At 48.9% G+C, this 13639-nt stretch overlaps 1 protein-coding gene across 1 annotated transcript in view; it reads left to right on the top strand.

Moving 5' to 3' along the window:
- Positions 1-13639, top strand: part of NBAS (NBAS subunit of NRZ tethering complex) — a 280935-nt gene that overhangs the window by 222537 nt on the left and 44759 nt on the right. The window contains exon 48 of the mRNA XM_072642657.1: positions 7763-7958. Within this exon, the coding sequence (XP_072498758.1) occupies positions 7763-7958 (196 nt within the window). The remainder of the gene's footprint in view (positions 1-7762; positions 7959-13639) is intronic.

The raw sequence follows: 13639 nt of genomic DNA, 5'->3' as shown, positions 1-13639 counted from the left end.
GTGTCCACCTGTTCCACCTAACTCTCACCTATGGCTCCAAGAAGCTTCAGCATGCACAGTGGTCACACCCTGGTAAACCATTTTGGCAGATGGGACAAACCAGGTTGAAGGTAACCAAGGGGTCTCAGACCCATTGGTGAGTTAGGGGGGTGTCTACTCCAAGCATGTGAAGACTTCATCTGGTGAAGTGGGCAGATGAGAACAATTTGTTCCAACAGCCACGAGGGCAGCTGAAGCAGGCAATGTGAAGTGCTTAGAGCTTGGTTAGATACCGAAGACACCAAGGTCATCCACTGCGGCCTGAGCGCCTTTAGCCATCTTGACTCTGTCCTGCCACTGGACTCTGATGACTGGAGGAGAGAGTGAGGCTGAGGACTTCGTGCAACTCTGCCTTGCTGAAATCTAGTTTACGCATGAATCAAAACAGACATCATCCCCATTGTATGGGAAAGCCAGCAAGAGCAGGAATTCAGGGTTCAGGAGTATGTGGGAGACATCTCTGGAATGGCCAGGGTGAACTGCCCTCTGAGCACGTGAGGAGGCCGCCCTGGTCTCAAGAGAGAGGCATTGGCTGAGCTCAAGGCAGTGGATGGTGCTGCCGAGAGAGGGTCTGGAGCTGAGTCCGGGACAGAGGCGTCCCGGAGGTCCTTGGCTCTGCTTCCGTGCTCCCAGAGATCCCTCCAGCCCCTCCAGGTCACGGCCTCTGGAAGCACGGAGGGCGAGTATCCTCATTAAACGGAGGAGGTCATTGTGGCTGAAGGAGTGGCCCAGGCTGCACAATGCTGCCATGTACAACCACTGTAGATGGGCCCTGGGTCAGAAGTCACCAAGACCTTGGTTAAATCCCACCCCAGATCCCAGGAGACATGTGACCCTGTGCAAGTCACTTCCTCCTCTGAGCCTCATCTGAAAAATGCAGACGTTAGAATGGCTTATGTCAGAGGAGGTCCCTTGTGACTCTGTGTCTTGTGTTCCTGTGACATCTTTCCATGGTCAGGGTTTGATTATAGGACACCAAAGGGTTGTTCCGAAGCCTTAGCACCGAGAGCTTTCCATAGGGTTTGTGTGGACGTAGACCGTCAGCTGACTGGAGGAAGGACAGCACTTCTGGATGTAGAGCAGGGGTAGGATCCAAGCCTGTCTGAACAAGCTAAATCAAGCTGGACAGAGTTTCCTGGGTATAAATATGCATATATACTGTCGTATTCAAAACCTCATGCTCTCCTGTACAAGATGGGAAGCCTGGCTAGCTAGCAGTTGATCTGAAAGCAGTCTGAGGGTCCTAGTGGCCTGCAAGCATGAGTTACCAGTGATAGTGAAACCACCCTTGGTCATGCTGTCTTGGACTATGCCGAGGACAGAGTATACAGGACAAGGAGGGTGAGGGTCTTGCTGTCCTCGTCAGTGGCCCAATCACACTCAAAGAACTGTGGACTATGCTGGGTTTCCCAGTTTTTAATCAGCTGACTTAATTAGCCGGCTCATCTTTGCAGCCCTCCCTCATCAGGACTAAAGTATGTGCTCCCTAGGCCCCCACCCATCCTCCCTGAGGAACCCGCTTCCAGCCCTGTGGCTTTCTTCCTTTCTCATCAGTTCTGTCTTCCTCCATACACCGTGCTGATGGGTTCCAGCGTTTGATTTCCACGGCAAATGCCTGGCCACGGTTTGAGGAGGGGATGCCAGGCAGCTGTTAGAAGCAGGCTCACCAACAGTCAGGTCAGGTGATGGAAGCTGAAGAGCAGGAAATGGAAGAACTCTGAACAGCAGACACATGGCCTCGGCAGCAAAGCATATGGAATCAGCGTGCCGAGGATAAGCCACCAGCTTGGGCCTCTGTGTGTGTGAGCGTGTGAGCTCCATGGTCTATGAGCACCATCACAGTGACTCCAGCTGGTCCAAAAATGCTTCTGTTAAGTGTGTGCAGACAGTGCAGTGTGGGGCCCTCCAGGAGAGACAGGGTGGAGATAGATTAGGTAGAGAGCCTGCCTCAGGCTCCCCAAGACCTGGATTCAAGTTGTGCCTCTCCTATGGGGCACACCCTCTGAGGTGGGCATAGGACCATTCCTTATTGTGAAATCTGGGGTCCAGTAAGAAAACAGAAGCAGTGTTGGTGAGGCTTGATGTTTCTTTCCACATTTGCAGAGCTTTTCACAGAGACTGGCTTCATTCTGATTGAAAATGCTCGGTGAATAAAGGCCTTGCCATCTCAGTGCAGTTGCCCTCCCCCTTCACTGTCATGGAATCTGAGTCAGAACCAGGTTTTAGGAACCTCCTTGTCCATCTTCTCTGGGAGCTTTCCTGGTGAATGGTTGTGTTGGCCTCTGCTTGACCACCTGGTGACAGGGATCTGGCTGCTTACTAAGGGAGCATGTGCTGGTTCGTCCAGCTTGAATGGCTAAGAAATTCCTTCTCATGTGAAACATAGCATCTCATGACACCCTCCTGCTGTTCCTGGTTCTGGCGTCTGTGCCTTTTCCATCTGATAGCCCTTGGCATAACTGTAGACTACAGTTTTTCTCACTTACACATTAAAATTCCTGTTCTTTCAGCTGATCCTTGTATGTCCTGACTTTTAGTCTCTTCCTAGCCCTGGAAATCTTCTTCTAGACATGTCCCATCCTGGGCCATCTGCAGTCATCCTGATAAATATCTGGCCACTGGATCCAGATGGCTCTGGAGGAGAAAGTGAGCTTGGGGACCTTGCACAGCCCTCCCTCACACTAATCCCAAGTCAACTGCAAGTCATGCCGTCATTTCCCTTATGTCATGGTCCTCTTTGAAAACAAAGGACAAAACACCAATCCTATAGTGAGGTCCAGACCCTGGGACAATGGAGCTTCTGTCTCCCTGTCTGTACCTAAACTTTAATCAGTGCATGTGACAGAGTCTCCAGTGGGGGAGGTGAAATCCTGCTATATTCTGTGTAATTGTCTTCAGATCACTATGACAGCACCTTATAATTACCACCCTGCTAAACCAAGAAGTATTCAGTTCAGAGTATTAGACTGCATTGTAGAGTTGGAGGAAAGTCTCTGTCATCCACATTAAAGTATCTATATGAGGACCGAGAAATCTGTTTCCACTTTTTTGTGGAAGCCTCTTCTCAATTGGATGTATGCTTTTGAATGTAGTCAGTAAGATTCATTTTTTTTAAAAAGTTCTTATTGTTATTTTTTTACATCACTTATATTTTTCCAACCCAAGAGCCATGCCTTATAATGAAAAATAAAAGCGGGAAAGAAACAGTTTGGCTAAGCTAGTCAGCCATGAAAGGCGTCTGAGCCTACATATAATGTTCCCTCTCCTTAGTCCCCTACCTCTACAACAAAATGGAGAAGGAGCCTTCTCACATCTCTGATTCAGAGTGAAGTCTGGTCATTATAACTTTATAGTGTTCCATTTCAGTGGTTCTGTTGCTGTGAAGATCCATTCTGACGTGGGCCACCACGAGGAAGATGTCAGCTCAAATACTAACATGTTTTTCTAGACAGTAGAAAATCTTTGACTAGTCTTTTATTCTTTATGCCTTCAGATAAAATCAACAGACATTTATTCCTAGACTCATAGGATCATGTAATTAGAGCTGGACTGGACCTTGAAAGCTGTCTGGTTCAACCCAGAGAGATAAAGGTACTTGCCACGGGTCACATAGGTATAAGTAAGCATCAGAGACAGACTCTGAACCCATGTCCCCTGGGGCCAAAGCCAGTGAAGTTTTCACTGTTCCAGTTAGAGACCTACTATGTGCACAGCGTGATTTAGGTCCTGGGACAAGGTATATATCATTGACATGCTGCTGTCTGCCCTTGTGTGGCTTACTGTCCACAAGATGGGTAGGAGACCTTGATAGTGGCTTTTCCTACTAGCTCATGGTATGTGTCATAGAGAAGTCTAAGTGGAATGTGATGGGAGGCTAGAGGTCCAGTGGTTGTCAGCCCCCCATGGGACGCGGCGGAGTCCAATGGATCCCTACAGTGGCCTGTGTGGATCAGCAAAGCTTTGTGGAAGATGTGACTTTGCTTTGGGGTTGTAATGAATGGATAGAAATTTGGGAGGAAGCAAGGCAGGTTTTGCATCCAATAACTGCCTTTCTTCAGTTGCGGCTGATTTTCCTTCTTCCTCAGGTTTTGTTTTGGCCTCTCATCAGGCCCAAACCTCCCACTCCCAGTCATAGCAGAAAAACTCCCACAGCCCCCAGAACAACTCCTTATGTGGCTTTGTTTTTCTCTCCTATGAAATGTGTTCCTTGGTTTTGTTTGGACTGGTAGGATTGGAAAGAGCCTTAAACCGAGGCCTCAGGGCCTCCTTGGGTCCTAGGCACCAGGCGAGGTCACCTCCCAGAGCCTCCCTTTGCTCATCCTCTGGGTGTCACTGGCATGGGGCTGCGCTGAGGCAGGTGCTGGGCAGGTGGGAATCGTGGCTGATGAGGTTCTCTGTCAGACCCTGTCTTTGATTCAGTCTCATTAATTCAGTCTCTGTTAAGGAATGCTTTCCTTTTATTCTTAAATCTTTACTTTGGAAAAAAACACCAGGAATAACCGGGTCACCTTTTCCCTCCCATTTTGGCTTTTCATATTCTAAAAACTGTCTTTGTGTCTGCAAGTGCGCATGTACGTGCATGTGTGTGTGCGCACGTGTGTGTGCGTGCCTGTGTGTGTATGTGTATGTGTGCGCACGTGTGTGCGCAGGTGTGCATGCATGCATGCACCTGTGATTTCAGCAATATCACGAACTCCCAGTATGAAAACTCCCTCCTTCAGTGGCCGATGGCCACTCTTCAGTAATTTCTAGTGGGTTTTGGTAGATAGAGCTCCAAGTTTGAAAGAGGACAACCTCTGATGAGGTCTTGATACATGTGCCCCTGGGCAAGCGTGTTCACTTCTTAATATTCCGGGACCCCAGTGCATTTACACACACAGACACACTCAGCACCGTCTCCAGTGTGGCATTATATGTGTATTGATGCGTGTATACCAGTAAAATAACAACATGTGCATACACCCACATAGTATAGGTTTTACTTGAGTTAAAGCAAACCACAGAGGCTGTCACTTATGTGAATGATCCTAGAGGAGCCCAGGTCTCTCACAAACACTCGAGCAGAGTTCTAAAAATGCACCAGAAGGAAGCATGATGAAAGTACTTACAGAAAGATATCCATAAGTTCTTCCATCCAACCAGGACTGCCTAATACAGTGCTGGAAGCCTGTGGCCTTGTGACAAGCCGGGACCCTAAGCTGAGACCTAAAGCCAGCAGAATCTCAGCCTTGGACCATTAGAATGGAGGGAGGGGGCACAAAACCAGTCCCTCAGAACTCACTGCACTGGAAGCATGCGTTTGTCTGGGGCCTTTGAAGGCACAGAATGCCATGCCTGGTAGCCCTCATTGGAATTACTGCAGAGGCTGAGGCCAGAGCACTATTGAGGAAGAGAGCTTCAGCTACTCCACAGGACACAGGGCCAGTGACTTTCCTGGGAGCCTGGCACGAGGGAACACTCTAAGGGGTCTGAAACCGTTGCTCTAACTGGAGCCATCCTGAAAGACAGGACCAGCACCGGGCACCTTGCATGAGGTCTGCCCGTAGGCCTTTTGGCAGATGGAACCAACTCCTAGTTGAGGTTTGGGTAATAGAAGGAAACAGAGAAAGGCAGGCTCAAAACCCATGTTAAGACTCCCCAGAAGGGAAGGATTCTGGCCCAGGGCAGGGCCTAGTCCTCGTCTCCAGAACTTCCACATCAGTGATGTCCAGATGGAACCTGGCCAGGTGGGACCTGCTCCCCCCTGCAGGAGTGTGGGAGGAAGCTGAGTCTGGGCTTAGCACAAAGTACCTGTACACAGTGAAAGGGAGTCAGCAAGAGAAAAGGAGGGGGAGGAGGAGAACGACTCCAGCAAACCTGAGGTGTTCCTCAGGGCAAAGAAGGGCTCGGCCACAAGGACGTCACAACTGAGTAGAAGAAATGAAGTGAGATATGGAAAGAACAATTTTATGTGAGAATCGAGCTTTCAAGGAAAAATGGGACAGAGAATAAGTAGCTGAGAACAGAAGGTAGAAAGCCTTGCCTAAGTCATGGACTCTGAGAAGTAGAAGAGGTTCATGTGATTTGCCAAGACTGATGCAACACCTTTAATGCAGAGAAAATCTGGGTATGCGCGACAGTGAGAACGCTTGTAACCTAGAATAACTGAGTATAATCTTAAGAGGGCTTGAGGGAGAGGTGTCGGCCTTTCGTAGGACAGAGGATTGTCTAGTGTTCTGGAAGAAAAGGTTGGAGCTGAATAGAAACTTTGAAATACAAACACAGCAGTCAAGAGAAACACAGGAAGATGATCAGATTGGAGAATCTGTAAGGAGCTAAATGGTGATAACGTTCAAAATTAGACATGATCAGGTTGGATTTAAAGCAAAAAAGCAGGATCAGTTCATCATTAAGAACACTATAAACATTATAGTGCTTGATATTAAAAACAAAAATACTAAAAACCACATGATAATGTCAATAATCATAATAAAAGCTTTGGACAAAGCTTAACACATATTACCCTTAAAAACCTTAGAAAGTAAAAGAACCGCTAGGCCTTTCCTTCATACAGTAACTGGTATCTGTCTAAAGCCAAGAGTTAGCATTGTCTGTAATGGATTAAAATGCAAGAGGCCTTTTCCGTAGGGTCAAGGACAAAGCAAGGGTGCTCAGGGCCACCCTTGCTGTCTGTTATCATTCTGGAAATATAAGAGGCAAAGAAGAAGCAGAATTATTGCTGTTTGCAGATGATATGATTGTTTTCTTAGAGATTTCTAGTCATTCAACTAAAATGAACAGAAGCTGCTAATAACTTCGGTAATGTAGCAGGCTATGAAGTAAGTGTGCAGGAATTACTGGTTTTTTGGTATACTGCCGACAAAGCCCAGCAGGAAAGGGTGGAAGACACCCATTCAGAATGACTACAAAGCATATAAAGGATCTGGCAGTTTGCTTCCCAAGGCACAAAATTATGTGAATAAATTATAAAACTCTATATAGATTACCTACATACGGAGGGGCTTATTTCACATGTTTGGGCTGAGTTCATAGAATACAGATTTGGTGCCATTTCAATCCAATGATTACTCGCTGGGTGACCCTGGGCAAGTCACTTCACCCTGATTGCCTCAGTTTCCTCATCTGTAAAATGAGCTGGAGAAGGAAATGGCAACCAATCCAGTATCTCCGCCATGAAGACCCCAAATGGAGTCACGGAGAGTCGAATGTAACTGAAACACCTGAACACCAACAACATCCCAACTTTAGGCCTGTCACTGTCTCCAGAGCACCACCTCGCTGTCTCACTACAGCAAGCAGAGCTTTGGATTTGCCATCAGAAGCCTTGGGTTCAAATTCTAGTTCTGCTGCTGACTGATGTCCCTGGCCAGCTCCTTGACTCCCTCCAGCCCGGGTCTTTGGCCTATGACTTGAGGGACCTCCGCTTTTACCAGCAGGTCCAGGGGCATCAGTGGGTGAGCTCTGTTGCCAGAGAAGGCCACCATGAGGGAGGTCATCTGGCACCATCATGTTGATGACTGCCTACCTTCATCCAGCCCATCCTTCTGTCTGGGCCTTATTTGGGCATGGGTCCAGGGGTCCCAGGGAAAGCTCCCAGGAACACAGTGGGGCCACAGTCTTTCAGCCCAGCCCTCAGGCCCACAACCTGACCAGGCATGACTAGCTGTAAACTTCCAAGTGCATTAAGACCTGCAAATAAATGATTGTTGCTCTTGGCCCTCAGAGAAAGGCTCCTTTCGTCTGACGACCTGCTGGAGTGGTTCCGGCCCTTCTGTGCTGACGATGCTTTGCCCATCAAGCCGCGCGTCCAGGTCTTGCAGAGCATGGAGCGTTCCTTCCATCTCACGGACGAGGACAGCAAGCTGCTGGTGTTCTTCCGGACAGAAGCTGTTCTCAAGGCCACGTGGCCTCAGACGCAGGTGAGCATCTTCTCCCTGTGCTTGCCCTGGCTCCCTCCTCCCCTCCTTCCTCCTTTCTCCCTTGGCAGCCTCCCATCACACTGAATGGGTGTGCCTTCTGTGATGGGTGGGGTGTGATCTGGCTTTGCCAGACTGACCTTTGGGAGCCTAGGGGCTTCAGGACCCCACCCCCCACTTCTGAGAAGCTAGCCAGGTGCTCAGGTTCTGGAAGGTTCTTAATGCTTATTTTTGTAAGAGAGCATCATGAATGCTGTGATGACCAGTAACGGAGTCTCATGTGCAGTACTTGTGTCTTAGCTCAGCAGATGGGGGTGGAGCAGGGAGCTGGGGTGGGGAGGGCCAGGGTGGACCTTGCACCTCCCCCATTTTGAGGTAGGACACCAGAGCCTCTGGCTGCAGAGGCTGCTTGTGGTTATACCCACTCATGGTCACAGGTGGCTCTGTGAGTTAGCTACAAGCTCACTGTCCTGCATTGAGGTTTGACTTTGGAGGGCGCCCCATTGGTGGCAGAGGCAGTTTAAACGTGTGCATCTTCAGAGTAACATTGTGAGGGGCGGAATGGTTCACTTCTCCAAGAGCTGGACCTGGAGTCAAGGAGACCGGAGTTCAAATCTAGCCTCAGACACTAGCTGGGTGACCCTGGGCAAGTCACCTATGTCTGCCTCAGTTTCCTCATCTATAAAATGGTGTCATAGTAACACCTCCCAGAGTTTCAAGATTCAAAGGAGATATTAATAAAGCGCTTTGCAAACCTTAAAGCGCTCTAGAAAGGCTATCATCCTCATCCTCACCCTGCCCTCGTCATTCCTTGTTCCCTGCGGCAGATGAGAAAGAGCGCCATCACCTTCTGACGCTTAGGACCAGCCTGAAGCAGGACTGTCTGGCAGCTTGGTGGTTCCTTCTCCTCCCTGGGGTGGGAGGGAGTGAGCCTCAAGGGACCCCCATTATCTCAGTGGAACCGCTAAGAGTTTCAGGAAACGCTGGGTAGTTAGCGTAATCTTCCGTTCAGGCAACTAGCCTAGGCTGAACTCTTTTTCTTTCCTTCCCTTCCTTCCTTCCCTTCCTTCTCTCTTTCTCTCTCCTTCCTTCCTTCTGTCTCTCTCTCTTTTTCTTTCTTTCTTTCTTTCTTTTATTCTTCATTTTTGCAGAAGCTCTGAAACATCTAAAGTGACCAGTAGCCCTTTGGAGCTTAGCCCAGAGAAGTCTCCCTTCTGTCTTCTCAGTCATCCTAACGACATTTCTGGGAGACTGGGAGGGAGGCCTTCTGGGCCTGACTTCAGAATAGGAAGGATCAGTGCTTTGCATCAAGGCCTTTTACTTCTCATAATCAGATAATACGATGCGGATGAATGAAAAATTATTTATGAAGTGTTTACTGTGTGCCTAGTATTGTGCTAAGTGACAGGTACACCAAGTAAAACAATCCCTGCTCTTAACGAGAGATCACGCTCTAATTGAGGGAGACAGGACATACAAAGGGAGTTATCTGTAGGGCCAATGGAAAGGTATGAAAATGTTAAAGGCAAAGGGGTGGGAAGGGTTAGCATGGCCCAGAGGCTTTTGGGGGTATCAGCAGGTCAGAAGCAGTTCCTGGGGTCTGGAGGACAAATGGTAAGGCTGAGATGACCTGGCATGTAGTGGCAAGGCAGATGGGAGAGCCTGGATCTTCTCTATCCCTGAAGAGACTGTTGGTAGAGACTCCACTTATCTCAGTACAGGGAACCACCATGTTGGTATTCCTACCAGCATCCCTTTGGGCATGTGAAGTGAGGGAGGGGAATGTCCAGGAAGAGCTAGCAACAGCTCTCCCAATCTGGCTGCCCCATGGGCCTCTTAGTGGGATTGAAAGTGGTCTTGGGAGTAAAGGCGAGGCTCTTTCAAGTGTCATTCAGGTCCTTTATGGCTTGGCCCTAACCGAGTCTTCTCACCTTCTCCCTTCCCACTTCCCTCCCCTGTCTCAGGTCTGTAGCCAACCTGCATCACGTGCTAGCTCCTCAGACTTCTTGCACTCTCTGGCCTCTGTTCTTTGGCTCCCATCATTCTCTGCTGCTTTAATGCACCACACTTCCCTTATGTACTGGTACCCCAGTGCTTAGCAGTGTGTGGCGCAGAAAAAGTACTTAATAAATACTTTTTCATTCATTTTTGTATCAAGTACAAGTCCCTGTTTGGCAGAAAGGCTTCCACTTACCTTTCCAGTCTTTACACACACAGAGACATAGACACAGACACGTAGACATGGACACACAAACACAGACACAGACACAGACACACACACCCTACCCTAGGTATAAACTTGAGTTCAAATCCAGCCTCAGACACTTACTAGCTGTGTGAACCTGGGCAAGTCACGTCACCTTTGTCTGCCTCAGTTTTCTCAGTTGCAAAAGGGGATAATGACTGCTCCTGTCTTCCAGGATGGTTGGAAAGCTCAGATGACACTGTTTGTCATACTTAACTATACCTCTGTAGACACTGGCCGTCACCCTTTCCCCACACACTGACGTCCATGCACACACATGCTCATTGAAAACTGCGTCTCCTCATAGTCTGTTCTGGCCACGTGGCCACATGCGGCATTCCACGGGCCTTTGGCTTATCTGTCTTCTCTTCCTGCCATGTGCACATCTTTCCCCTAGGCCTCTTAGAGGCCCCAGAGCTCAGCTCAGTGACCCCCTCTTACGTCAGACCCTCTGATGCCCCTTCCCCCTGCCATTCCTATGTCCCCCAGAGAGCAAACGGGCCCAAATCATCTCACATTGACCTCACACACACTAATAAATATGGGCACACATTATTTCTCCCAAGGGATTGGAAGCCTTTAAAGGGAAGGCTTGTTTTCCTTTGATTTTTGCATCTCTTAGCGCTGTTTCTGGCATGCAGCAGGTGTTTGATAAACACTTGTTGATGGATGGTGGAGAGACGTGGAACTCTGCTGTAGAAGGCCTGGCCAGCTTGGAGAAGATGTGGCAGGTGGGAAGAGACACTGGATGGGAGGGAAGGGCCCACGGCGGCATCACTGAAGGGATTACGCAGGCCCCTGAAGGTGGGAGCTATGCAGGGAGGTTTGAGTTTTGTGCCAGGGGTCCAGGGTGGCATGGGCTGCCTTGGGAGGCTGAGACCAAAGGCCGTGTCTTAGGATGTTGTGAGGGTGACGATGCCTCTTCAGACCCATGTAGAGGCGGCATGACCCACTTGCATTTCATGAGATTGGCTGCTTGGCCAGGGGAGACCAGGCTTGCTTCACCTGCCAGGTCCTGTTCCTTCCACTGAACCATCCTTCCCTTCCCTTTCTGCCTTCCTAGGTCCAGGTTGGATTTCAGGTAACACAAGGCTAAAGATAGTTTCTTAATGAGCAAAGATAAGGAAAGATAATGAAATTGCGAAGTTCAATTACCTGAAAATGTGGATCTGCCACCCTCAGTGTGTCTGGTAATCCTCTTAGTCAGACTTTGCATACATCAAAGAGGGACTTAACGTTTAATTATGCTCTAGGTTCTGTGAGAAGAGGGCCCCCACTTCCCTCTCCCCCAGACCGGTGTGGTGCTGGGAGCGTGGCCAGGCTGTCCTCCTGAAGGCTGCTCCCTTCCTGGCGGGCAGGAGCTGCCGCGCCTTTGTGGTAGTCGGCCGTCCTCGTCAGAACTCGAGGAGCTCACCCCTCGTGGGGGCAGCTCAGAGATGGCTCGTCCCTGTGCTACCGTTTATCTCAGCTGCGCAGGGTTTGTCATTTTCTAGTCAACTGGTGCATGGAGAACATGGGTCAAAACACGGATGTTTCCTTTAAAAAATTCTTTTAGCACCATTGCCATGAGCTCTTGTCTTCTTCATTTTAATGCAGAAAACAACGTGTGGCTTAGAATGTTCACCTTTCAGCCTTCACTTTATCGGCGTTTGTGGTTGTAGCTGATCCATCATCTTTTGTAAAAACGGCGAGTTTTCTGACTCGTGCGTGTTTCGAGGTCACTTTTCATCTCTGGGTCTCAGTTTCCTTATGTGGCAAATGAGGAGGTGAGATCGGATGATGTCTGAGGGCCTTTCTAACCAACACATACAAGGTGCTGAGGGCTCTCTGCCTCTGACCTTTCCAGTTCTCAGGTCCCCTTCCCAGGATCCCTATGGTCATGGGAGGAATTCCTCAGGAAACAACAGATGAGAAGCTCACTTAAGACAAAAGGGACAATTTGGATTTTATTAAAAATTTCTAAAAATGTGCAAAGTTGGTGTAGGTTGAATGGAAAGAAGCAGTGGGGTGGAAAACATTTTTTTCATCCAAATTCCGTAATAAAGTAATATCCAAGCTACTGAGGGAATTGACACGAGCATGTGAGACAAAGATAAATATGAAAATTATAGGTAAATATGAAAAGAGCTCATGGCTCTTCGAGGCTTGCCGTTGTTCAGAGCTTTGTACTTTGCATGGTGATGTCAAAGGATTTAAACAGTTTTTCAAAGAACAAATGGTTGCGTTTGGGAAGATGGATGCTTTCTGATGCACCAGGGGTGCAGCCGTCCAACCATTTGGAAAAATAACCTGGAATTATGTGAAAAATGACTCACAGGTTCCTATGCAACATGTGTAACCTTATCATTCCGGACATATATCTGTTTCTGGCAGATTAAAGTCAGAGAGAAACGTTCTAGAACGTTCAATATTCAGAGCAGAACTTCTACCGTGGGGAAAAACTAGAAACAAAGCGAGTGCCAGGTGCTTGGGGATGGCGGAACAAATTGTTGTCTAGAAATAGGGTGGACCTATACTTATCTAAGCGGAGGCCCAGGTGTTCCATCCATCCGGTGTCATGAACTTTGTGTCCAGGGTATTAGGAGGCATCTTGTTGAGTCACAGGATAAATCTTCACTCCTCTGTACTTGGAGCCAGGAGAGGAGGGCCATGTTCCAGGTGCACGCCCATGCCGAGGCCTCAGTGTCCCCATTGATGGCGCAGGGCAGGTACAGTAGAGGGCAAGGACATCTGTGTTGTGTGGTATGCACTTAACAAGTGATTTTTGAAAGGACTTGAAGTTCTTCAGAGGCAAATTTAACCTCGGTGGAAGAGGGAGGTTATAATGAAGAGCTGTGCGGAAGTCAGATGGCCCCCTTCGGTGGCAGTCATGGGGGAGAGGAGATGGTGACCTGTGTGCGTGTGTGTGTATGTGTGTGCATGTGCACACATGTGCGAGACATGGTTGGCTCCCACCCCACCCCGCATCCCTACCACACCAGGACTTGCTCCTCTCTGGAAAGAAGCTGCCCCCCTGACTCCACCAAGCCAAAGAGGGCTGTATCCTCTGTCTCCTCCCCTATTCTGCATGTTGGCTGCTGGAGAGCCCCGCATTGGGGACACTTGCTGCTGGGGTCTCGGTGGAGGCGGGTTAGATTGTTTCTCTGCATGTTTCAGAAGTGGCTTGTGCCTCAGTTGTTGGCAAGGTCTGTATTCATTGCTTCCCTTTCTTGGGCAAAGATCATGAACAGCAAGAGCACCTGTTTTGGAGCTGGAAGACTTCGGCATCCCCTTCCTCAGTATCCTGGTACTTTTGGGGTACCCCCCCATCACCCTTGTGGCAGCCTCAGTCTCATCAGCACCTCATTGTCTCCCCACCATCCAGTGTCTTGTCAGACCTTGTTTCCAGCCTCCCAGCATCCTTTCCACACACGGACACCTTTGCGCTAGTCACCGCCTT

Source organism: Notamacropus eugenii, chromosome 1 (genome assembly GCF_028372415.1).
Source record: "Notamacropus eugenii isolate mMacEug1 chromosome 1, mMacEug1.pri_v2, whole genome shotgun sequence".
Classification (NCBI taxonomy): Eukaryota; Metazoa; Chordata; class Mammalia; order Diprotodontia; family Macropodidae; genus Notamacropus; species Notamacropus eugenii.
This window is presented reverse-complemented; position numbering and strand designations above follow the sequence as displayed.